The following is a 27,805-nucleotide window of genomic DNA, read 5'->3' as shown; positions in this document are numbered from 1 at the left end:
CAAAATATATAAGGAATCCAATAACTCAATAAAGAAGAAAATACAATCTAATAAAAAAAACCTCCTCGATTTTACAAAAGCAGCAGCACAGACAGTAAATAAGCATGTTGAGGTATTACCAACACCATATTAAAATGGGATATCATATTATACTCATCTTAGAAACATGAAGGATCTCCCCCTAGGGTCTACAACCTGTCTAGCCACAGGTTCTTGGCCCCAATAGTAATGCCAGATATGGCTCTATCTTGTGAAGCTGGCTTTAAATCCAATCAGGAAGTGTTTGGTTACTCCCATAACATTCATGCCACTACTGCACCAGTGGGCATGTCTTGCCAGGCCAGTCATTATTGTAGCTCACTATGTTCACAGCTGGGTAAGACTGATGATTGCTTTTCACTTCCAGTAGGCTGCATTGTTGCAAACCACCTCATGAAGAGTTAATACATCTTGCGACTTGATAGCTTATGTTCAATGAAAGGACAAAAGAACTCTATGTTATGCCTGAAAGCAGTGTACCCAAAAGGTAAACCTCTGGGTCAAAAAACATGTATTCTTAAGTTTCTGAAAATACTCTGGTTAGGCTGAAGCTATTCCAAGAAGGAAATATTTCTGACAACACCTAAGTTTAGTTAGAGGCCACTTTGTCTGATAACATGTATATACATGGTCTTCATTAACTTGTTATTGGTATATCTTATGTGTTCTTGGCAGGATGTTTCATATAAACTCAATTCACCCATTATTTCAGTCCTGAATAAAAGCTTGGGACTGAGAAGTATCTGCATCTGTGGACCATGAGTCTCAGATCTTCTGTTTAAAACTTCTTCCGTGTCTTTCCATCCTTTTGAGTTTCTGCTCACTAGACTACTAAAATGCATAGCACTATGAAAGCTAGCCAGTAGGGATAAAGCTTTGAGGTTAATATCAGCTTGATTTTTCCATGTTCTATATCTCAAGTATGTAGTGTCTTCAGCAATAGTATTTTACTGTCAAGTTCTAGAGGCTTACCAAAAATAATGGCAATAGCCTATAATATTGGGAGTCTGTGGGAATATCTCCACAACCAACAACTCCAAAAGAGGAAACTCATTTCTGACACTGGGCTTTTTATTTGCTAGCCTATGGAGCCTGGTAAGGGCATGTCCCTATTATAGAGTAAATCTATTTAAACTATATATATATATATATATATATATATATATATAAAGCTTTCTTTTTTCAAATATTTCATTTATTATTTTTATTTTGTGAGTATGAATGTATCGCCCGCATGTAGATGGGTACACCCATCCATGTTGTACATTGCCCATGGAGATCAGAAGAGGGCGTTGGAGTCCCTGGAACTAGAGTTATAGATGGTTGTTAGCCGCTATATGGGTGCTGGGAACCGAACTCAAGTCCTCTGTAAGAGCAGTCAGTGCTCTCAACCACTGAGCCATCTTTCCAGCTCCATATAAATGTAGCTTTCTACAATAACAGGTTTTCATGAGTTTTTCAAAAGAACTTTACTATAGTTATCCTTCCCATACTCCCTCTTCTGCCCTGCCCTCCTATGCTCCACTCCATTTAACTCTTCCTATTCCATTATTCCCCTTTCTTTCTTTTTAAAATATATATTTTTTATTTTATGTGTATGAGTGTTCACCTGTATGTATGTAAGTGCACCACATGCATGCAATGTCCACAGAGGCCAAAAAAGGGAGTTGGATCCCCTGGAACTAGGGATATGGATGGTTGTTAGCCTCTATGTGGGTGCTGGGAACTGCACCCAAGTTCTTTGCAGGAGCAACCAGTGCTCTTAACCCTGAACCATCTCTCCAACCCCTGTTCTTTCTTTATATCACCTCACTCTATCTCCCCTCCCTTGAAAGCCATATCATGTCCCCTTGCTAGTTTCCTGATCTCTATGTGTTTCCAAATGAAACACACATATCTAAAGATTTAAAGCTAGCATCCACATGTAAGAGAAAACATGCAAAATTTGTCATTTTATATCCAGTTACCTCACTCAGCATGATTGCATCCAGATCCATGCATTTAACTGTGAATTTAACAATTTCATTTTTCTTAACAGCTAAATAATATTGCATTTTGTAAATGTACCAGACTTTCATTATTCATTCATTAACTGATGGGCACGTAGGTTGTTTCCATTTCCTGACTACTGTGAATAAAGCAGCAATGAACATGGATGAACAGGTATCTCTGTAGTAGGTTATAGAGTCCTTTGGGCATATGCCCAAAAGTGGTATAGCTGGATCATGTGGTAGACATAGTATTAAATTGATTCCTAAGGCCTTCTCATTATATCCATAGATTAGTGCATCTCTCAACTCTCAGCAGAGAAGCTTTTTTGCAGTAAATGATGATTAACACAGAGACCCACAACTGGATAGAGTGCAAATAAAAGACTGTGAGTGCTCAGTCCTAAGTGGGATATCTATATCACATCCCTCCACCCAAGGCTCTGGGATCTCTGCAGAAGAGGAGGAAGAAATTTTTTAAGAGCTAGAGGCAGTAGATGACTACAATGAAAGTATTTTCTGGACAAAACAGGACATTTGCACACATGAACTCACAGTGGTGGCAGCATGCACAAGACCTAGGCAAACTCAAGTCAGACAAAATTCCAGCATGGAGAGGGAGATGAACACAAAGCCCTGCCCCTAGCTGAAAAGCTACTGGAAACTGATAGCTGCGCGGAGAGGGAGAGCCAGTTCTCTTCAAGGGTGACCCCTGGTAGGTTGACCATGCTCCAGGGGATGTACCTACATGCAAGTATATTTTGACAACACAAATTGGACTTGATTGACTTTAAAAAAAAAAAAAAAAGACAGGAATTTGAGGGGTAAGGGGTATGGGTGGATCTGAAGAGAGGAGGGGGGAGTGGAAAATGATAATAATACATTGTATGAATCCTCAAAGAATTAATAAAAACATTATTTTTAAAAATTTAGAAGACAACAGACTCTAGATAGGCTGACTAGGCCTCAGTGGGGAACAGCTTGCACTGGGGAACAGCTGGGGACACTGACAACACAGCAGGCCTTAACAGGTATGACAGAGTATATGGGTTCCGGTGGGGGAGGGTATGGGAGGGTGCCAGTGGGTACAGGGGTATAAACATTATTAAGATTGTTTGAGACTTTCTATACAAAAAACACAAAAATTTCAATAGAAACAAATTTTAAAAAATAATTAAGAAGTCTGACAACAGTAAGTACTGACAAGAACATCAAGCAACAGTAACTCTGATGTACAACTGGTGGGAACTTAAACCAATTCACCTTGGGGAGAAGCTTGGCATGACATATACTAGTTTTGAACATTTATATGCTCTGCATATCAGCAATTTCAGTTGCGGTACATACTCTAGAAAAACTAGTATGTGGATATCCAGAGACACAAATATAAAAGCATTCTTAGAATAGTTGGTGGAACAGTGAAAAAATGAAATAGAAACGGCTCTATTAATTACCACCAGAGAAATGATTAAATACATTATTGCATATTCACACAAATTTTATACAAGTATGACATGAATATGAACATATATTAATAATAATATCATCTAGCAAATTAGACAAGTGCACATTGTAGCAAAAAGTTTTTAAAACACCAACATCTAAATAACAAATTATTTAGGAACGTATTTATATATGGTAAAACATGAATTAAGATGTTGAATGTAAATATTAGGTCACAGACAGCTAGAATACAGGACTATTCTTACAAAGTTATAAGATATCTAAAGCTAAATATATATTATTTAGACATCCATAAAGATGTATATAGTGTTACATGTAAAATTAGGTACAGAAGCCCATCGCAACACAAAGTTCAAAGTGAGATAACTCTGGCATAGAAGGTGGTGAGCAGGGTGCACAGGGGCTTCTACAGAACCAACAGTTTGGTCTGTTCTCTGGGTAAATATATTCACTGCTGTTTTTCTCATTCTGTTCTTAAATTGTCAAGTGTGTTACAGGTATTCTTTATTAGCATGCAATTTTAAAAAAATAAGATGTTAATTATACCACAGAAAACTGTCATATTATTTCTTCTGGCATGGCTATTTTTCCAGATCCCTCTTCTTGAGTTTTGGTGTCGTTTAACTGGAATGAGAGTTGCAAGTCTGAAAGAAGAAGAAAATTTGATGTAGATGATGTGTAAAAACGCCATCTGAGCTCAGAACTAACGATCTTCCCACACTTGATGTCACAAAATTATAACAAAATGATGGACCTTCTCATTCTATTCCCATAACATTGAGTCTTATTCATGTATTTTAAAAGGTAATATAAAAGTTGCTTCATTTAAATGCATAGTTTAAGCATACAATGAAAGCTTTGTTATCAAGCATGCTGGAGGAATGGGGAGTGACAGTTTATAACACAATTCAGTGAATTTAATTAAGATTTATTTCTCCTTACTATCGCTTTGGGGCAAGTATGGCAAAAACCTTAACCACCCTCACTATCCCTACTCCTAGCCTAATATTAATATCAAATATTCTTAAATAGTCTTAGCACTTCCAATTTTCAAACCGAAGTCCTTTCTCACCATCAGCATTTCTCTGAGAGGGGCGTGGAGATGTTCTAATAGTGGTAGCCTAGGCAGGGATGGGGTGTGATCCAAAACCAAGTATATAACAGGAATTAACAGGAATCAGGGTCATACTGAAGGCTGTGAAGCAGGTAGAGCCTGTGTTCTAAAGTTACACAGCTGAGTCCAAATCCCCAGTACTGCCACATTTCAGCTGGGTGAGAATTAGCCAACTACTAACCATGAGTCAGCTTTCTCTGTGTAAACAGTCAATAACCCCTATGTCCTTAGGTGTGGTGTGACAATTCCATTACATTAGGAACTGTCAATACATAGTGTATACTCAAATGTGGTATCTTATTTGCACTGGAATCTTTCTAAACTTTTGACTGAGCAGGGTTAATGTACTTGCTCATCTTTTGGTGCAGATTTCTTGGCATTCCTTTTCACTGTTGAATCGATTTGCTGAGCCATTGCAGCCACTGAACCAAAACCGTGCACAAGAGTTGACCTGTTTGTCATAATACCATCGAACCACATATTCTGCACAGTTTCCAGGCTTCAAGGCTTCCAAACATCTAGGATCTAGGGGGAAAAGGATGTGTCACTAGAGATTTTTCCTCTTACTGAAGACATCAGGTGAAAAACAAAAGCTTTACGAAGTAATGTAAACTCTTATTTTGATGCATACTCACAGACCAATTGAGAAACTATGGTTCTAAATTACTGAAAGGAGTCTGTAATACCTAAAGCACTTCTCCTACCACCTGGAAGTCTGCTACTGCATATTCACTTCTGTGAAAACAAGTCTGATCTTTATGAAACCCCATTAAATTACACATTTTCAAGAAAACATCAGTGATATTTCACTAATTAATGCCTATGTGGGGCAGAGGCAGAAAAAAGATTGTACTTTTTTTTGAAACAAGAATCTCTTTAAGTAGCCCAGGCTGACCTTGAACTTGAAATGTTCCAGCCTCAGCCTTCTGAGGGCTGAAATTATAGGAATGCCCCACCATGTAGAAGCATTGGACTTCTACAATTTGATTTAGATTTAACTTAAAATCAATTTAGCTTGTAATCCTAGCATGTGGAGGCACAAGTTGAAGGAAAATCTGGTTTACATGATAAGACCCTGTATCAAAATATATGTACATAACCTTAATTATTTTGAATGAAAATTACCTCATCCCTTTATATTCATCCCCTTCCAGTTTCTTGAGAGAAAACACTATTATGCTCACATTGAGCCTCCTGGAAAAGGGAAGGCCTTTAAATTGCCCCCAACACACAGACAAAAGAAAGGCTACCCTGATACCACAGTTCTCTTTTTAATAGACCACTGTTGCAGGACACTAAAAAGTACAATATGATCTTCTAATGTCAGTTAAAACAAACTTCTGAAGTGCATCCACTGTAAGGAAATCATAGCCACAATGTACTACTTTAATCAGGGTTTCCCATTTGTTAAATCCTTTTTCATTGTTCAGTGCTGCACAGTGCCTTGATTCATATTTTCTACTTGTAGAAGTGGTTCCAAGGTAAGAAAAGCAAAACGCACACCTAATGCCTGGGACTTATGTTCTGGGAAATGGTTCGTGCATCAAAAGCTCCATTTCTATTGCAAAACCAGTTCTTTCTCCATCACCCTTAATCATTTCCTCAGGTTTGGAGTGTGTCTTGATATATTTCCTAAAACTAATCTCTAAATCTACTTCTCCTGTGATGACTCCTTAGATCAAAGGGAAAAGAAAAGATTTCCACAACTTCTGTTCTTAGGAATTAAATAATTTATATGATGAAACCTATTTTCAAGTCAACCTACATTTCTATTGGACATGGATGTTTCTTTTGCATATATTGCAAAGAAATATGTAGTGATGAATTTTCTCTGTATATTAACTCCATTCAAAATAGATTGCTGAATCAGAATTTCAGTTTCAGTGTTTTCCTCTTTCTTGTACAACCAAGGATCAAAAAGTCAAGTGCCTACATTTGTGAGAGGCTGATGTAAAACAACATAGAGCAGCTGGCACTGTGGTAAACCGGGAAAGCAAAACACTCAGGTTCAAATAAGAGCTTTAACATTTTTATAATCACATTTATTCCCCAGTCAGTCAGTTTTCACATTCTATATGACCCAGTGAGAACTGTTTTTCATCCTCTCTATTAAGAGTCATAACATTTTCTCTTTAGAGAAGATGCTAGAGACTGTATTTTCCTGTGCCTCCCTTACATTGTAGCTATAGCAGCAGCTTGGTAGATGTATCTTACCTTTGTACAGCATATTTTCTGACTGTAAAATCAAACCAGGACTTGGAGTTCTGGTTTCTACTCCCTCAGGGCTGCTGAGCAATGGTTCAAGGGTGCTAGTGCCCTCAGGCGACATAATGACAGCCCCAGTCACCACAGGCTCATTTTCTGCATCCTGGCCTCTGGAGACACTGACCTATACACATATACACAAGGACACACCACATATACCACACATCCATCACACCCACAGCACACCACATATACACAAAAGAAAAAAGAGCATTACAGTTTTTGTTTGTGATATTTCAACAGACAGCTGATCTCTAGAAAAAGCTTTTCATTGTTGTGTCTCTCCCACTTTTAAATAATCTTTCAAGTAAAAACTCGAAAAATAATGCCCAGCCCTGAATAGCTAGGGATGGACACTCCTGCCACTGTTTGGGTGATGCTATGGACACACATATTGCCCACACCTGGGCACAGACATTTCTGTGCTGGGGCCTTCCAAGGAGAACTACATGCTGGGCATAGAGATGTTGAATGGGACTGGGATTGTCTTCATTCTTCTCTTGGTCACTGCTGTGAACAAGAAAAATCAACACAGATTTAACATTTTATGGTCTTCCTCATTCCATTTCATAACTCTTGAGATCTTAACAACACATTCCAGAGCCTCTCCCAGGAACTCAATGACTTCAGAGACTGAGAATTTAGATAACAAAGGACAATGAACTCTAAACCAAGGCAATAGCAGGTACTTGGCATCTCATTTGATTGATCACTCAATCTCAACTGAAAACCTGAGCCTTCCCCTACCACCACCCAGAGCCCAGCTAATGCCAAAAGCTGTAGGGTGCCTAGCTTCTAAGAAGCTCTGAGAAATATTTGATATTTAAGGTCCAGAAGATCATAACTTCAAAAGAAAGATTTTTAGACTGAAACGCCCACATTTCATCTAAATTTATGGTATGTAATGAAACAGGAAAACTGCTTTGAAAAAAGGCATGTGACTTTTCTTGCTCATATGATCAATATGCAGACAAATCATTTGTAGAGATAATTGGAGGGAGTTCTTTTTATTTTTTTTTTCTTGGATCTCAGCTATATGGACCTGAGTCACTCAACCTCAATCCTAGCCCAGTATGGTTATTCATCCCTGCAAGACTCTCTCATTCTGACTTTTTGTTTAGTTCAGTAAGAAAATCTATGAACTGGGTAAAGTCTTACTAGGGATCCAAGCAGGCTTCGAGCGGAGCCAGCTGTCATCACTAGCTGCCCTCTGACATCTACTGCTGTTTCACAGCATTGGATTCTGCATACACATGCATGCAAACACATGTACACATACATACAGACACCACTGGAGAAGGAGAGTTTAATTTGGTTACTTGTGATTTTTTTAATAGTTATTAAAGTCCTATCACAGCAAATGCTTCCAGTAGGATTGGTCATCAGCCCTATATAGAAGAGTCTCAATTCAAATACAACAGTAACTTCTCACTGGCTCCAAAACACAGCCTTTGGTAGGAGTGGAAGCAAAGCTGTGCCTTCCTTGAGGTTCTTCTTGCTTTCAGAACGGTCCTATGGGCATACAACTTGCATATAGATTGGGTTACTGTTCTATAATAGATAATTTTAAGGCTGGAGGAAAACTGGCTTTGTCCCTCGTTCTCCAATAAGAAGTAAGAAAGGCCCTGTTCCAGGAAAGAAACACTGTTGTTTTTTGCCTGCCCGTATGCTATTTTAAGTAACAGTATATGAAAAATAAAAGACTGGCATCAGCCTACACTTCAGACAGAGGGTCTCTTTGAGACAGACAGTCTTTAGTCTTCACTTCAGACAGAAGGTCTCTAGATGAGGATGCCCCTTCGCTCTAAACAGCATGGTTTTCTCAAAGGAATTAACTGCCTTCGAATCTTTACCCAGCTGAAGTACTAGGGCCTTATAAGTTCCTCTTTTCTAAATTTAGAAAAGCTTGTTTTCTTTCTAAATCACATAACCATTTGGGAATTTTCACAACTGTAACATTATACCACATTCCAGAATAAACAATTAACTTTCCTTTATAAATGAAAATAATTTCATCAATCTTCTGCCTCAATAAAGTTTCAGACAATTAAACAAATGTGTAACTGTTGTAGTTGGCAATTTTTATATTTTTCTTCCTTCTTACAAAAGCAAACATGTTCACTGAAAATATGGACAGGCAAAAAGAACAAAACAGAAATCAGAAGTAATTCTACCTCTTAGATAATTATTGTTGATATATTTTTCCTACTCTTATTTTCTCCTATATGCATTTTAAAGTATTTTTTTTTATTATTTGATGTGTATAAGTATATCCCCTGGAACTTAAGTTACAGATGGCTGTTAGTCACAATGTGGGTGCTGATAACTGAACCTGGGCCCTCTGCAAGAGCAGCCAGTGCTCTTAATGGCTGAGACATCTCTCTAGTCACACATATTTTTTAATAACAAAAAAATTCAGGCTGGGAATATAGCTAAATTAGTGGAATGTTTGCTCAGTATGTTTGAGGCCCTGGATTCAAGGCACAGGAAAAAAAAAAAAAAAAAAAAAAACCCTCTAGGTTTCATTTTCTATGCTACATGATGATTTTTTTACTGAATACATAGTATCATCACTGTACATATTTCACTGGGAAAATACTGACAACACTATTTTAAATATAGAGCATATACAACTACAATGACTTTGTGTGTGTGGGGGGGAGGTTGAACCCAGCCCTGCACATGCTTGGCAAACATTCTACCACTGAATAATATCTACACTCCTTCTTTTTTCTTTTTATTTCAAGACAGAGTCTCATTAAGTTGCCCACACTAGCCTTGAAGTCATTCAACACAAGCCCTGAACCTGTGACGCTCCAATTCAGCTTCCCAAGAAGCTAGGATTATAAGCCTGCATTGCTAGATCCAGTTACGGTGACATTTTTTGAACTTTATTTTAAACCTCATGGCTAATTGCTGGGTTAAACACATCTATTTAACGCTTTTCAGACAACATCGTCTTCAAATGTATTTTACAAACTTGCACATTCACTAGGACTATCTTTCCTAATTATCATTTTCTAGCAATTATGACTGAAAAAAATAGGTGAATTTCAGCTTGACAGGTAAAAAGTTCTCCTGCTGACCTACAAACTGCGACACAATCTGCCATCTCCACGCATTATAGCCACTATTTCCCACCATAACCTGGCATTTCTTCTTCCTCTTCATTCTGCCCCACTATCTCAAAACTAACCCTCCTACTACAGTCCAGGCAACATTAATCTTTTTAAAAAGAAAATAACACATATTAAATAGCTGCATCTCAATATCAGGAACAATAACCTGGGAAAAATACAGGCTTTGGAGCTGAGGAAATAAAGTATCTTCAGCACTGAGAACACAAACTAGGTTTCCTGACTTCCATGTCTGAGCTGTTTCTTCTAGATTAGTTTGCAATATGTTTAGTTGCATTGTTTCGTATTTTTTAAGATAAAAAGAACTTATGTTCCAAGGGTAGTAAGTCATTGTTAGCAGTATCCTATGTTTATCCAGCAACTTCACATAGCCAATCTAATAATCAGAATTACTTGAATTTCTTACCACAGTGACTATTAATTTTAGTTTATAAACAAATATAGTATTGACCAATGTAACCATATCTGTATATATCACTTATCCACTGCCATTTATGGATCATTAGATCTGTTTTCAGGACATCAACTTAATTTTCCCAACATTGGAGAAATCAAATGATGCTAGACTCTATTCCATGTCTTTTGAAGTTATCAGTGGTACTGATTATGGCTTTTGAATAGGCTACTTTATTAATAGTATAAGAGGATTATACAGTCAACAAAACTTTGCTTGCATAAAACATTCAAAAAATACAGATGCGCTCAAACATTTATATTATTTTTCCTATTCTACTGTCACAGAGGCTTAGTATCAAATTAACATATACTCTTGTATTATAAATAGGTTTCTAAGATAATTCAGCCATAGTGAATTATGTGTAAGTGAAATAGCTTGATGTATCAATAGATACAGTATCAATAGATAATTAATAAACTAGAAAGAAAGCATTTAAGCAAGAGTTGAGATATAGCATACTAGATGATGATATTATTAATATAGGCAAGAAGTTCCTTACCCAAGGAAGTGGATGAGAAAAGAGGTTGGTGTGATGGACGGAGAGATGCCAAGAACATTGTAGAGAAGACAGTACCAGTGAGTGTGGAAGCCAAAATGAGAATCATACTGTGGACTCATGCTAGGTTTCTTGTGAGATGACTGGCTGGTTGGTGGGACTGTCTGTACCAGAGAAGGGGAATTTGGAGGAGAAAACAGTGGCTATTTAGAGAGAATTTAGAGGCAAAAGAACAAATGCCTACGGAATACCCAGAATAAAGTACATCAGAAGAGTGAATGTGAGGTCCAAGAGGAAGGTCCGAATTGGGTGACAGGTCCGACATTGCTAAAATGTGTGTCACTGAAACTCACAATGAGAATGTAGACGATGAGAAGCAGTTTAGGATAGATCTCAGAAAAAAAACATAAAGAGCTTAATATTTAAGAAGTAGGCAGAGAAGGAGAAACCTGATGGTGTTTGAGGAAGAAGACCAGAGGAGAGGTGGAAAGCAGTTTCAGGAGTGGCTGCAGTGCTACAAACGAGAAATCAAGTAAAAGGATGACAATTAGCAGGTCCTTGGTGGACTTTCTGTGGCGGCATATTGGAGTCTGTAACCTAGCTTCACAGATTCCCTGTGAATTTGAAGAAGGATACAGTGAAATGGAAGGAGGGCAGGATATGAAAGAGTGAGCCAGAGGGGAGTGAAGGAGGAAAAGTGGAGAGGAAGGGAAAAAGGAAAGGAGGGCAAAAGGGAGTGAAGTAGAGACAGGAGAGTAGAGAGGGAAGGAAGAAAGGAGGGATGGAGGAGAGGGAAAGAGAAAGACAATAAAAAGCCAAAAAGCAAAGGAGAAAGTCAGAGACAGCACAGACTAGCCTAAGGAATAACTTTTAAACAGACAGAAAGAAATAGGATATTAGCAAACGGGATGTGTGTATTGAGAGCACTGGGGATATTTTTCAAATGGGTAAATCTGAAGTCTATTTACTCAAACTCAGGAAAGACTCTTGTGGGAATGGTATAAGAGAGGAGTCAAGTCCTGATCTTGGACCAAGCAAAAGGAAGCAGATTGAAGAACACAGGTGGAGGACTAAAAGGTGCCACACCAGAGCTGAGGACAGAGTCCAGGATCAGATTCTGGCATGAAGGGATACATTCAATCCCAACAGCAAAAGTGAACCTGCTCAGGCATCAAATTCTTTAAAAACTTTCCATTGGAAGCCAGGCATGGTATCTCAAACCCATAATTCCAGCACACAGAAGGCTGAATCAGGAAGATTTCCCTGAGTTTGAGGCCAGCCTAGGCTACATAGTGGATTCTAATTTAGCCCAGAAGACAGAACAAGTTCCCATTTCAAAAAACCTAAGCAAACAAAAATTCCCAGTGGGGCCTGGTTAAGAAATGTCTTTGCGGGGCTGGAGAGATGACTCGGCGGTCAAGAGCACAGACTACTCTTGCAGAGGACCCAGGTTCCATTCTGAGCACTCACATGGCAGCTACTAACCGTGCTTAACCGCAGTTCCAAAACAATCCGAAGCCCTCTTCTGACCTCCGCAGCATTGCATGACATGGGTGTACTCACATAAATGCAGGCAATACACTCATACACATAAAATAAAAATAAAATTTTTTTTTTTAAAAAAGAAATGGCTTTTCTCAGACAGACCTTAAAATGGGGTGGGAATGAGTGAGCACTCAGAGGGAACTAGAGATGGGAGTACTCAGTTAACAGAGAGTGACAGAGAGGGTACAGAAGCACAGCCCTATGCTGATTTTCTACAATGCAAACTGAGGCAGAAGATACACTTTCTTCATGGCAATGAGGAATCTACATTATAGACTGAAAACTGGCATTGAAGACATCACGATGATGTAAAGAAGAAGGAAACTCTGCCTCCACCTTTTCCTCCACCACATCTCCAGGTAGTAGCAGAGCTGTCCCAGGAGCTCATCCCACACTAGCTGGGCTATGCCAGTCATCGGGTTGCTGTGAAACTGTTGTACACAGGAACCCCACAGCCTCCTTCCTACAGGAAAGAAGTCTGGCTGCCAGTTATCTAAGTTACATGCAGTCAGGGACAAATTTTTTATGATACAAAGAAGTTTTTTGAACGAGTATATAAGGTTTCGTTTCTACTTCTTCAAGAAGAAAAATATATAAAAGATTTTATAAGAAACTAGCTCAAATGAATAAATGTTCATACACTGACATTATTTATTAATTCATTTAGAATAATGAAAAGTAACATCACAGAGAAAATTAAGATGCTCACTGTCTGGCTCTCATTTACATCATGGAAATCTCAACCCAACTGGCCAAATCAGAAAGGAAAAAGAAGTATGAAGTGTTAACATTATTAATTCTATCAAATACAAGGAGTTTTATGTATATAACATTTCTATAACAGTATAATTAGTATCTTTCGCTGAAGAAAATCTTCATATGTTTGATTTAGCCCAATAATGGATATAGCACCTTTTGATCTATAAGCACGGATTGAATGGGTACAAAATGAAGCACAATTTTAAGTCATACACAGGGCACAAAACTTAATTAGATATAGATTATATCCTCAAATGGTTTTAATGCATTAGGCAAGTTAAGGCATATGCATACATAATTATTAATAATATGAAATGTAATAAATTCTAGAAGAAAGCAAAAATTGTCCTCAGGGGAGGGACAGAGAAGAATGATACCCATAGCTTCTCTAGATGGGCTACAAGACAAAGAGCAGAGGCTTGTGAGCTAGGGGCTTAGTGGAACCAGGAGAGCCTCCTGCTTTCCATATTTCCTGTTCTCAGATAGAGTACATTTAAAGCAGGATCGAGGCCACTTCCATAGTTAGATATAAGGCTTAAAAGATTAGACTTTCCTTGAGGTACACTCTACCAATTTATTAGATTTCACACTAAAGTATAAATAATTAATATACTTTTCTTTAAGAAAAAATTTTATAGAAAGAATAGGAAGAAGGACAGAACTGGGTATCTTAAAGAAGTGATAAAGGGGAAAACAGAGAAAGGAATAAGACACAACGAAAGAGAAACTTCTAAAGACATTTTATCTACTTTGCAACATTGCCTGTAATAAACTCAGGAACAATCTGAGAACCTAGAAACTCTGACAGAGTAACTTTATTTTGGATGCTTGGATATTGTAGTTATGCTCATTAAAGACAGATACACATGTCCAGAAATAAAAATGTTATGACTATGTGTACATAAAAACATTTATATTTATGTGCATGCACATCAATCTTTAAATCACTGAGATTTCTAAAGGTTTAAATGTGAATGCATCTTTGTCTGCTCAGACTAAATATTTATTAAGAAACTGTTTAAAAATTCTTCTGCAAAGACAGCCAGAGTAAGAAAATCTATTCACACAAGAAGGGCTTTCTAAGATGTTCAAGTTCACTGCAAGCTCCCACTATTCTCAAAGGCCCCCTGGAGACATCTAGCAGTTACCAAGTTCCCTTCCATGTGGCATTTCTAAAATCCATGCTATTTTGTATATAGTCTCATACCTTCCCTCCCTGCTCCTGGAGAGCTTAATCTGTTAGTTACTTGTCTCTCAGTGTTGCCAACCATACCAGAAGCATGTGTTCTTACTGTTCCTCATGTCATAACTTCCCCAATGCCCCTCAGGCATGTAAGCTGGTACAAACAAACTCATTATTTTTCTTTTTAAAACAAACCTACCTGCCTCCTACAGACTTGGTTGCAGTATATGGTGTCTCAGTCTGGCTGACACCCAAGCTAGAATCCCAGTGGTCATACCAGCTCACCCCCCTTGCAAGCCTCCAACTCATTCAATCACTAAATCCTTCTAACTCTACCTAGAAAAAGGCTTTCTACTATACGCCTCACTTTTTTTCCTACTACCCTTGCCTTAGTTTATTTGGAACCTCATAGTCTCTCACAAGGACTATTATGTGTCACACCCCAGCTTCCAGACTCTTCATCCTTCCCTCCTTCTCTCTTTTACATCATAACCAGAGTTATTCTTTCTGTGACCCAATCATGACCACATAACCTTGGCTTTACAAATTCCTCTGCTACCTCCTGGCTGCATAGTCTATGGCTGAAGCTCAAGCTCCTTAGTTGGACATCCTAAGCCATCTACAATTTTTTCAAAATACTGGTCCAGCTTTAAATTTCACCATTCTGACACATACACACTTTACATTACTACTAGACTGAATGTTTTCCCTTCTATTAAAATGTTGTACGTGAATTTTGGAATCCCCCATCCAGACACACTTCTCTCATGCTCTCTGTGGTAAAAATACCTTTCCCTCTACTCTTTCATTGAGAAATTCTTAGTAATTATGCATTACTAGATCAATATGACCTCCTTCTTTTATGAACTAAGTTTTGTATCCATCCAAAATTCCCATATTAAAACTTGAGTTCCCAATGCAATGGTATTCAAAGGTGGGGGCTTTGGAAGGTAATTGGGGTATGGGGTATCCATAGTGAACAAGATCAGTACTCTTCTGAGATGAGCTATCTCTCAGCCACATGAGAACATATCAAGAAAGTGTCTGTTTATAAGCCCTAAAGTGAGTCTTCAACAAACACCAGATTCAGAGCCCCCAGTCTGAAGAACAGTGAAAAATAAATGTTTGTTCTTTAAGCCAGTCCGGTTTAAGGACTTAATACCAGTTTAAGGTATTTTTACCCTTAGCTCGAGCAGACTAAGACACTTCCCACTTCTCTCCCTCAAATTAATTGTACCATTTATTTTGCTTTATCCATAGTTCTCTTACCACTCTTAATGTGTCAGTGCATCCTGGTTCTTTTCTAGCTTTATAAAAAAGTATGGGTGTAAGAACTAACACATGATATAGCAGTAAATTACCAACATATGCTACTGGGAATCATTAGTGTTTATATAAACAAACTGTGATTCAGTGCTTACAAGGTCTTAGAAGAGTAAACTGCTTCCTGGATGAAATTCGAGCTTGCTCTTTTTAAGGAAGACTTTAGAAAACATTCATCTCTTGGGAATTTGATCACATGTATCGTTTGGAAGACTAAGAGATAAGTTACACCAAGAGGTAGTCTGTGTTTAGAGGGTGGGCCACATGAGGCCAAGGACAGTTATGTACATGACCCAACACAAAACTGTAAGCTTACTTAAAACATTATAAGGGTTTTTTGTTTGTTTGTTTGTTTTGTAATGCAATTGTGTGGTTCTCAAGAGTGGATTTTTGTAGATGGCAACAGTGTCATGCCACAATGTCAAAAGGACACCCTTGGCTGTACGTTATTGTTTATAATTTACTTTAAAATGCTCTGTGTAGACCAGGGTGAGGGAAACCTTGTGGGCTAAATCTTAGTCTCCATCTGCTATTGTAAATAAGTTAGATTTTGTATTGTTTGGTTGCTAAAGATTGAAAACATACTCTGCTACTGATCCAAACCCCCATGCTTTGCTAAATAAGTTTTATTACATCACAGTTATATTTATTCATTTAAGTATTTTCTGACTACTTTTACACTTCAAAGACAGAGTTGAATAATTAAAATGGAAATTCTATAACCTATCAGTCAAAGGTATTCAGTATATGATGCTTTACATAAGTGGGGGGAGATGTTCTACCTCTGGTAAATATCTGGTGGTATAAATGTTCATGTTGATTTCAAAACAATCCAGGGACAATCTGTTACCCTAATGGAAATATTCAATTTGAGCCAGTATTTCAATATATTGACATATTCCAGAGAGCTTTCTGCCCTTTCTGAATGTGAGTTCTGCAGTCTGTGCTCTTAGGGATGGCATCCTAGGCCTGATTCCTCAATAAGCCTAGGTCTAACTCCTGATCCTGATGTCTCTTGGGATCCTATCCTATCCAGACAATTAGCTGAATCACGGTGCTAGAATATTGTTGCACCTGCTCGTGATGACTGGCATTAATGAAGTTTTCACAAAAGGACAGTGCAAAGGCTTCACTGAAATTAAAGAACAGTAGCATAGCTGTGTACCTGCTCCCTAAAGGATGCACATATGAATAACAGAAATGGGTCTACACTGACTTTAGCTGTAACTTGGTGAGGAAGACTGAAGTGTTTCCTCACTGGTAACTAGGGAAGGCTCCCCAGTTTTCACCTGTAATCTTACTGGTTTAAGTCAGTTCCAAGAAGAGAAAGACAGTAACATTTGTCTATATCATTCAGGAGGCAGTTATCCTCACTGGGAAGCCCCAACACAAAGCACCCAACTTGCACTGTGTGCATGTAGTCCCCCCCACCCCCATTCTATGCACAGAAGTAGGAAGCTTAATGGACATGAGCATGGTATATAGTGCAGGAGGTTGGCACTCAGTCGCACACAAACATTGGAAAAAAACTGAGAGGGAACAAATGCACCATTTAATGAATGAGTGACAGTCGTAGCCTGGTAGGAGCAAATATGTAAAGCATATTAAGAAGGTCAATTCAAATAATGTAGTATTAATCCATTCTAGTGCACATGGTTACCAAATTATATTGTTTTCAACTTTTAATAAATTATTATCAAATACGGAAAAATGTTTTAAATCCTTTATTCATGTTTATAAGTCCCAGAGCTATTTCAGAAAAGGAAATCTAGGCTTAAGATCATAAGACTTGGAGCCAAGGACCTAAAAAGACACATAGCCCAGATGATTCTGATCAGGCAGGGCAGGGACAATGTCTCCAATATAAAACAAATAGATTACACCACCTAAGCACAAAAAGTAAGCAGTCACTTACCGACTCAGAAATTTCATTCATAGGTTCTGGAGTGGGTGTACTGAGCTCTTGCCCCTGCATCCCAAATTCAGGCTGGAGGGATGATGATCCAAATACTTGAATGAGATAGGAATCAAAATCCTCACAAATTTTTTTAGACAACTTTTGCTTCAGAGTATCTTTTGAAAGAGAAACAGAAAATGGAAGTAATGGAAGCAGCAAACCTTTACTTAATACCTATTTAAGAGACCGGCACTTTCCTTAAAAAAAATCACTTTCCCATTATCTGAAATCAACCACTAAGTGAACTAATGTAGAAAGCATTTTTATGCTATCTGTAAAAGATTACCTAACAATCACTTTATTTTTTAATATTTTATTTATTATTTTTATGTGTATGTGTATATTGCCTGCATGTAGGTGAGTGCACCTGTGTCATGCAATGCCCACGGAGGACAGAAGAGGCTGTCAGATACCCTGGAACTGGAGTTATGGACAGTTGTTAGCTGCCATGTGGGTGCTGGGATTCAAACCCGGGTCTTTTGCAAGAACAGTCAGTGTTCTTAACTGCTGAGCCATCTCTCCAGCCCCAAAATCACTTTATTTAATAATACACAATGGCACAAGAGGAAAAAGTAACTTAAATGCTTGTTATCCAAGGGCCAGTTAGCTGAGTTAGTCTATGGAAAGGGCTAGCCTCCTTACATTAAGTAACTAGGCAATCATTTTTTGTTTTAGGGCTAATAAAGGCCAGTTAGTCCAAAAATATATTCCTCATTGTTTCAACAAATTATAAACTCTGCCAGATAGGATGATAAAGCTCTTCAATTATAAAAACAGAACCTTTTTCTCAAATGTGTAATACATCTGGCCATTTTAACACTTAAATGGCCCAGTTAGACTGAAAACATCATATGAACACACCTATTATCCACCTCAACAGTGAGAATATGGAGTGGAATTCTCTGGAGAGGGAAAGAAATAGAAAACTAAAGCTTTCTGAGTATGGCAAGTTACCCTAGGTCTGGTGGTTCTGGTACCTGAATACACGGCCTAAGGTAGTGAGTTTCTGTGCCATATAAGGCCTCATTCCGAGGTGGGTAGAAGAAGATAGATGAGAAACTGAAGCCTACAGCCATATGAGGCATAACTTTGATTTCACAGGCTTGCCATGTCTGGGCCCTGCCAAAATGAATCATCAGTTTCCAAAGAATTAGAATATATTTACTTTTGTAAAGGATACTGACCATAACTGAAATAGAGACAAGTCAGTTTATTAGACTGCCCCATGTAAGTATCAGTTAATAAGAAAGGATACAGTTAGCACAGGCATTCTCACAAGATTAGTCTTAGTGTGAGCTATATCCAAAAGGCCATTCTTTAAGATAAACTGCCAACATAAGACCAGAAACATGACCTCTAATCCTAGTTGCTTGTGCTTCTCATCACTTTGGACCAATAGACTTTATCATCAAATATTCTTTATTTTATTTTGATTCTAGGGTTGTTTTCTGCTTTTTCTTTTGACTTTCTCTGTCCATTATTCTAGTTAGGCAACCTTCTAAACATTAACTAATAGTAACCATATCCCAGGTCCCATGCTTTCTCTTCATTTCTGTCCACTGGCCATAAATATTCCAGTTAAATAATGCTACAGTCAACTCAGCACTTACTACACATAAACAAAGACAGAACTGTGCCTTCCAAACTCAGTGTCATGAACCCTATTATTTAACCTTCTGTACTGTATGAGTTACAATTTAATGTTGGCATAAGCCTCTTTAACCTCCTGATTTCTATTTTTTTGTCAGGATAGCCTAGTGGTATGGTGCTGGTAAAAATAACATAAATTCTTTTCTCCTGGGGCAGACAGCCTTACCTTGTAGGGTAAAGAAGTCATCAAATTGATAAACGTGCTCTGGGTCAGTAGCAATGAGATTCATTTCTTTGTGGAACATTTCAAAGTTGGGGTCATCTCTCTTCACTACCCCAATCACAAAGATCTCCACTTTGGAATCATTGGCATCCTTCACCACGTCTACCAGTTTCTTTTTATCCCGAGAATCTGTCTGTCCATCGGTGATCACCAAGGCCACCTTCTTCACACCTGGCCTTGCCTCCTTGAACATGTCATTGGCTGCTTGAAGGGCAGTAGCTGTGTAGGTGCCTTCTCCCAGATACTGCATGTTGTCTACCACTAACTTGAAGTCATCCTTGCTGGAGAACTGCTTCAGGCTAGCCACCTTCTCCACTTTGTGGCTGTAGTTGATTATGCCTATGCGAGCCGTAGCAAGGTCCAGTGCCACCCGGTCAGCCAGAGTCTTCACAAAATTTTGGATGATCTCAAAGTTCTCTGGTCCCACACTTTCTGAACTGTCAATCACAAAAACCAACTCCAGTGGAGTTTCTTTGCATTTGGGCCCACATCCTAAAAGATGAGATTGTACATGGAAGAATGAAAACCAAACCATCATGCATTAGCACTGAATCCAGAGGAGAGGGGAAGACGATGAGGATGAACCAACAACTTCAACTATGAGCTTCCTTTCCTGTTTGGTAGAAACTGCTGATAACTGTCTCTTTCTGAATTCCATACCTGACTCTCTCTCTCTGTCTCTCTGTCTCTCTGTCTCTGTCTCTATATAGATTGGGGTATAAAAAAACACAAAAAACCACACACATATATATATATATATACACACACACACACACACATATATATATATATGAGTGGTTTTATGTAGCACTTTCCTCCAAATTGAAGCATTCCAACTCAGAGGGAAGTTCTGAAAGGAATTTCATTAAGACTTGGGAAATAACTCAGAAGTCTCAAGAAGGACCTGAAATTTACCAGATTCACAAGGCTCCTCCCTCCGGAGGTTATAGGAGCAATAAGAACTGCTGAAGAGAGGAGACTCTCTGACCTGCTGAGCTGCCTGCAAGACACGCACAGAGCTTTGAGGCTGCAGCATTTGTGAGTCAGCACCCAAGCATGTGTGGGCTTTTGGGATGCAGCTGTCTTTGAGTCACTTCTGCTCCTATAAGTAACTCCTCCCTATACTTCTGTATGTAACCCCAATAAACTCTTTGCTTCATAAGTTGGATTCCAGTGGTATCATTGCTTTTGTCTGTCATCAGTTTCCTATTGGCAGTGAACATACCTTTGTTCACATTTCCCCTAGTGTCACACAATAAGAGGGTAGAGTCACAGTATAGCAGGTAAGAAATACTGGAGTTCTGAACAGTTGTTAGCCACCATATGGGTCCTGGAATTCAAACCCAGGTCTTCTGCAAGAACAGCCAGTGCTCTTAACCACTGAGCCATCTCTCCAGCCCCTCCACCGTTTGTATAAATCTACATCTCACCCATATCTTTAAATGAAACTGGAAATTTGCTCACTGGCATGCCCAATGGATGAAGCAATGAGATGAAAATAACCACTGAGCCATCTCTCCAGCCCCTCCACCGTTTGTATAAATCTACATCTAAAAATTTGTATTTTAGCTCTCACCCATATCTTTAAATGAAACTGGAAATTTGCTCACTGGCATACCCAATGGATGAAGCAATGAGATGAAAACGTTTAATTGAGGGAAAAATTAGGGCTTTAGATGGCACACAAAATAGTTTTTGTAGGCTATGGCCCTGACCACCCACAAGGAGGATCATTAGGGCTTTGATGCTATCAAAGAGGGCAGTAATCCATCTATATATGAACCTTTTGACGAGAACGATTCCAGAGACTATCAGTCAATAAACAACTACTCAGAGCTAGAGTCCCCTGGAAGCCATGTCTAAATTGTCCTTTCACTAGAAAAGGTCTTGAGTTGGTTCTTATGCCCAGACACCTTTTAGGAGACAAAGTAGTTGTGGCATTCCCTGGAGACACATAATACTCCTGCCTCCCTTCACTTTCAATACAGAAAGTCTCTCACATCATTATCCCATTAATTCTACCTTTGGCTAATCTCTTCTTCCTCTCTCTAGGAACTCTATTTTAAAATAGTCTAAAGTGTCCAGACGTGGGAAAATTTAGATATAGTTGTGAAACAAGACGAACCCCTTAATGTCCTCCTTCTCGCCCATGAGATGGATTGCAGCTGTAAAACTCATGCTCAAAATTCAATTTGGAAACACTTCCTGGCTTAAGGACAAACGCATTATAATCATCAGCTAGACTCTAGGTACCAGTTGGGCTCTTACAGTTAAATTTCCTTAGTGGTAATTTTCTTCCCAAGCTCAGGTAAGTCACTGACTACAAATGAGGACAGTGCTTACAAAGGCCCAGCTGCCCACACTCTGGTGCCTCACACTCCCCAGACAGCCAGAGAAAACGATGTGTTTTCTTGCATCTGGGTCCTGCAGCCTCTCACTGCTTCCTCTCGGTTTCCAACTAACTTTTCAGATGAGCATCACATTTCCCCACCAACTGTATAGTACACATCTTCTGAGTGAACACAGCTCACCAATCTAGCACATAGTGGGGCTGATATTGTTAAAGAATATTTCATTTTCTTACAATTAAATCTTACCACATATTTCAATAATAAGTTTGATAATTTCTTCTTTCTGGGAGGAAAAAGGAAAATGTATTAACATTAAATTTATGACTACAGTATTTTTTTCTATAATTACAAGAAATGTGTCTTATAATCAGCATTGGACCATTTGATTTAATCCTTCCATTGGAGAAAATTAATTAAATAGCACAAAAGTTGAAAGTTGGATACAATGTGTCATAACGGAAATGAGGCAGCAGAGTGAAACTTAATAGCTCAGACTTTGGGATCCCTGATTGTAATTCCAGCACACACAGCTGTGTGACCTGGACTATTAGATGACTAACAGTTTCTGGTCTCTGGGTGATGGTGCAGGTTATTTGGGATGAATGTGCACAGACCCTCAGCACGATCTATCCCCACCAAAGACTACCTACAGCATTGTAATGCCAATAAATAGCAGGAAACTGAGGAGGGAACTTTGAAAATGGAGATTTGGAACAGAAAAAGAGGAGCAGAGAATCCTCTTTAGGCCTCTGCTCTTGCCTTAGCTCTCAGCATGCTGTCTAAATGCAAATCCTCAATTTTTGAAGTCCCCTCCTCCGCTCCCTGGTATTTATTGTCTTTGGATCCTGATGAAATGTCTTTGTGTTTATACATGCCCTTTTCTTGGCCTGTTGTCTGTCTGCTCCATCAGACATGCCCAAGATGAGTGGGCTCCTGGAGTCAGTCTACCAATGTCCCATCCTGTGTAGCATGTTTACACTGACTAGATAGGACAGAAGGCCAGAGTCTGTGTTGGTTAAAGACACAGGGCTGAAAATGATGATTAACAGAAGCTTAGATCTCTACAGGAAAGGGCAGTGGACCCAATCTAAGAAGATAAAACTTAACAGAGCAGAGAGAAGGTCTAAAGAACAAATCTTTAATGACAGAATTGGGGTGGGGTCTGGCTTAGCAGCAGCATGTATCAAAACTGTTAAGGTTATTTTAATCTAACAATATTTTCATTGCAAACTGAACAAAAATACAATGAATGCTTTCTATTGAGTATTTGAAAAGAACTTTCAATATGATGCAGAGTTACGCTAATTAAATAATGTAAGACTGAGTCAGTAGCCATCTTTCTTCTTCAGAACTTGTCATATTTTTCTTTTCTATATATTTAATTCCACATATTTAATATATGGAAAAGTATTTAATAATTCTGAAACTAGAATAGTGAAAGGTAAGAGGTATATGTTTATGTTAAGTATATTTAGAAAGGAGAAATGTAAGCATTTATGTTTGATTTTGGTTTATTTGAGACAGAGTCTCACCATGTAGCTATAATAGCCTGGAACTCAAGACAGTTCTGCTTCAGCCTCAGTGCCGGGATTATAGGCGTTCACCACCACATACAGTTTTATGTTTAATTTTTCATATGTAAAAAAAAACTCTAAGTCGTTTTGTTATTCTATTTTTTCACCTAAAATTATATCATAATTTGTTTTTCACATCATTAATGATTCTGAAAAGCTTGATCAGAGTCATGGTCATTTTTAAGGTCCTTTGACCAGAAAACTTATGTGAACTAATACCTCCCAAAGTCATATAGAAGAAAAGCTGTTTTGTTTTGGACACAATACTGGTTATTATTACTACATAATCGTATGCTATTTGGTGAATAAAGGGAGTCAATGAGCTGAATGTGGTGGCACATGCCTTTAATCTGTGTGAGACCAAGGCCAGCCTGGTCTACAGAGCAATGAACAACTGAAAGAAAGAATTGGGGAAAGGAGTTTGAGGTGGCAAATGATGGTGGAGCCTCTGAGCTATGGAGGCATGGAAGAAGGCCAGGTAGGGTTCATTAAGGTGACTGGGCCCTGGTTAGTCTGTTGCATCCCTGGGCCATCTAGCCAGAGATGCTCAGTTTGCAGTGATATGTAAGTTCTGGTATCAGAACAGTGGTCCAAACTGTAGGCAGATTTAAGAAACGCTGTTGTACAAATGACTATTTAAACAGGGACCACAGAATTGGTTTCCCTAGACACAAAAACAAGAACTTTCAGACTTAAATTTTTTAAATTATTGATTATTATTATTCATATGTATGTATGATGGGGGGAGGGCGCATTCATGCCACAGTGCACATGGGGAGGTCAGAGGACAACTATGTGCAGTTGGTTCTCACCTTCCACCTTTATATGATTTCCGAGGATTGAACTCAGGTTATCAAGCTTGTGTTGTCAGTCAGAAAGCATCATTAGCTGCTGATCCATCTCACCAGCCCTCTTTCAGCCTTTTATAAACCACCATCAATTTTAGTTTATTTTTTCTATATAGCAAAGCAATATCTTTTTACTTACCATATGATTTACTGTGTTATTCAATTAGTCTTTCACACTGTACATCCTCTTGCCTTTAACAGCTATCTCTCCGTGAGAGTTTGAAGATGGGGAAGAGATGACAGAGGGCAAACACTGGGAAATGCTACACTAAAAGGCCAAGTGGAGGAACTGAGGTTTTTTTTATAGCATTTATGGCTAATGCAGAGGCTCATAACTGGTCAAAGTGCTAACAATAGTGATAGTGGAGTGCTCAGCCCTAAACAGGACATCTATATCACTTCCTCAGGGAATATCACAGAAGAGAGGGTGGCAAAAATGCAAGAGTTGAGGATAAGGTGGTGTGCCCACAAAAGGCGTCCCCTGGGCAAAACAGAACCATTGCACTCATGAACTCACTGCAGCTGTGGTTACCTGCACAAGACCTGCCGGAGATTTATTGTGGAGTGGGCAGGGGCACATGTGACCTCACTCCCTCCTGAAGGACTATCAGCAATTAGTGGATGCAGGGATCATTTTTGTCAGTGGTAGACCCACCGAAAAGTAGCCCGTGCTCCAGTAAATAGCCTCCCATCGATGCTCATGGAAGCAACCCTAATCAATTCAATGACACACACACACACACACACACACACACACACACACCATGAAAGTTGGAAGAGGAACTCCTTAGGAAGAAAAAGGATTTTGCCAGAATAGGTAGGAGGGATGAGAGAAATTATTAAAATACACTATAAATGGGTATGAAGCTGTCAAAGAATGAATAGTTTCGTTTATTTATTATTTTTATTTTATGTGTATGCATGTATTGCTTGCATATATGTAAGTACACCGTGTCGTGCACTGCCTGCAGAGGACAGAAGAGGCTGTTGGATCCCGTGGAACTGGAATTATGGACAGTTGTTAGTTGCCATGTGGGTGCTGGGATTCAAACCCAGGTCTTCTGTAAGAACAGCCAGTGTTCTTACTGCTGAGCAACCTCAGCAACCTCTTGCTCCAAATATTACCACACATTCTTTTGTCTGCTCTGGACTCTCCCCAACACACACCACACACACACACACACACACACACACACACACACACAATTCTTTTATCAAAAATATTTATCACATGTTGGGTGAAAACCTTTTGCCTCTTTCTCCTGAATTCAAGAACATAGTCTCCTATTTTCCATAGCACATATCTATGAGCCTGGCCATAGTAAATACCCAGGGAATGTTGGTGAGATGAATGACTACATGGGCAAATGAAGGAAGGAAGACAGTCTTGGCCCCCATGTTGGGATAGCAAGGCAGGCATCAAGCTATGAGGATGGGGAATGTTCCGTCCATCATTCACATATGTGCTCTCCCTTACAACTCTGAGTGGTTAACTGCTGCATCCATGGCTGCTTAATTCACTGTAGATATCTTTGGGGATCTGATCGGTGGCAGAAAACAACAGAAAGAGGCCAGACACACGTGCAGTTCTTGTCATATGCTGGATTTCAGCTCTTGTCATGACCATTTGAACTCTCTCCCTCTCACACCTGGACCTTCCTGGCACAGTACATAAGATCAGCATCCCAAATGATGATGGAAGGAAATACCATAAAAGGGAAAAAAAATCTAGAGGGAATGAAGCACCTTCAACTCAGAAAGGAGCTTGAGTTTGCTGTGAAAATTCTAGAACTTTCCCTCCCATTAGAAAATTTAAAATCATGGTTTTGTTTTTAATAGTGTAGGAAAGCCTTTGTAGAAATTTCATAAATCTTTGTTGAATAGGTAAACACAGTTCCAGTTTTGTGGTGACTATTCTCAGAATACTTCCTTAAGGAAGGAACTAGTTCAGGAAAAAGAGCCCCATCCTGAAGTGAGAAAAGCCACATAAAGCAAAAGGTCATTTGGCCAAAGATCACTTCCTTATTGCCAATAACAGCAGCACGATCATTTCTACCAGAGGGCAGAAGGGAACAATTCCACACCTCCACATGCAGCTATGTAAAGCTGCCTGGTGTCATTTCTCTTCTCATTCAGACTCAATTACCTCATGTACCCAAGTCAGCACTGGTGGGGCAGCAGGTACCATCATTTAAAAAGAACAACCCAGCATCCAAAGAATTCATAATTCTAGAGCTAAAGCATGAATACAATAATTTTGCAGGCACAGACCCCTCAATTACCCTCTAGAACAGATACTCACTGTAAGTCCTAGGTCTCCTTTTGGTCCTTGTAACCCCTACTTAGTGGAAGAAGAGTAAGTAAATATGGGCTGGACCCAGTGGAGAGTATAAAGTCAGAGTGAGGTTTTAAAAGCACTTCTTGCCTGTTTTCCTGGAGACCCGGGCTCTCCAGTTTCCCCCTTTTCACCTTTCTTTCCCATATCACCACGTTCTCCATGCTCTCCCTATGTATTATGGTAAAAAGAGAAACTTAAAATGCGAATATTAAAGCCAAATAGGAGAAATTACAACTTAGTTGGTTTGCAACTAGAAACCCCTCAAAGACTTGGGCTGGAGTTCTTGTTGACATAAGCACACAACAGGAAACAAAATCGTTTATACTTAAGAGGTTTAGAGATACCCTCTAATTTCACTGTCTTCAGAAAACTCAGTTATTGTATAATGAATCAGATTCCTGAGGTAGCCAACATCTCCTACATGTGTGTTGTAAGGATTGATTCCTTTATTGGCTCCCTTCGAAGAATGAAGGAAAGGAGATGTTATAAAGTGAATACATTTGGAGGTAGAAAAGCCAGTTGTGAAGGCTCCATTGTGGATGGGTTTCTGTGTATGGTAAGGAGAAGCAAGGCATATGAGAGCTCTGCCAAAGTTACCTCTAAGCAACTGAGACCTTGAGCCTAAGCATTCCTCTAAGATCCTGAAATACTTACCTTCTGACCTGGGAGACCATGGCCCATCATACCCTTTGGCCCTGGAAAACCTTGAGGTCCTTGTTCCCCCTATGTGAGATACAAGAAAGGGTGTTCTTATTAATTTATCAGGATGACTCAGAATATTGAAGGAGTTAGAAACTCACAGCTTCCAAATTGCATTACAACATGATCTAAATTTTGAGAGATGATGTAGATCATATAATTAGAAATATAGATACAGATACAGAAAGAGATGTATAGGCTCTGTGGTTTGCTAGAGTTTCCAAGGTTTAAGTACCCTTACCTTGGTGAATCTCAAACTATGAACATAATAACCAATTCACAAATATCTTTTACTTTAATTTACCCTCATATATTCATTTATTATTAATATGTTAAAAGCATACATTAATAATGGGGAGAAATGGGACTGAAGAGATGGTTCAGTGGTTAAGAGC

The 27,805-nt window shown here is 38.8% G+C and overlaps 1 protein-coding gene across 1 annotated transcript in view; it reads right to left on the bottom strand.

The window, feature by feature from the left end:
* Positions 1 to 3,615: 3,615 nt before the first annotated feature.
* Positions 3,616 to 27,805, bottom strand: part of Col28a1 (collagen type XXVIII alpha 1 chain) — a 196,699-nt gene continuing 172,509 nt past the window's right edge. The window contains exons 27-35 of the mRNA XM_008855208.2: positions 27,366 to 27,434; positions 26,799 to 26,879; positions 26,676 to 26,711; positions 22,198 to 22,234; positions 19,544 to 20,092; positions 17,686 to 17,843; positions 6,820 to 6,994; positions 4,954 to 5,130; positions 3,616 to 4,135 (exon numbers count right to left, since the gene is read on the bottom strand). Of these exons, the coding sequence (XP_008853430.1) occupies positions 4,958 to 5,130; positions 6,820 to 6,994; positions 17,686 to 17,843; positions 19,544 to 20,092; positions 22,198 to 22,234; positions 26,676 to 26,711; positions 26,799 to 26,879; positions 27,366 to 27,434 (1,278 nt within the window). The 3' untranslated portion in view covers positions 3,616 to 4,135; positions 4,954 to 4,957. The remainder of the gene's footprint in view (positions 4,136 to 4,953; positions 5,131 to 6,819; positions 6,995 to 17,685; positions 17,844 to 19,543; positions 20,093 to 22,197; positions 22,235 to 26,675; positions 26,712 to 26,798; positions 26,880 to 27,365; positions 27,435 to 27,805) is intronic.

Source organism: Nannospalax galili, unplaced genomic scaffold (genome assembly GCF_000622305.1).
Source record: "Nannospalax galili isolate Female #2095 unplaced genomic scaffold, S.galili_v1.0 scaffold187, whole genome shotgun sequence".
NCBI classification, from domain to species: Eukaryota; Metazoa; Chordata; class Mammalia; order Rodentia; family Spalacidae; genus Nannospalax; species Nannospalax galili.
This window is presented reverse-complemented; position numbering and strand designations above follow the sequence as displayed.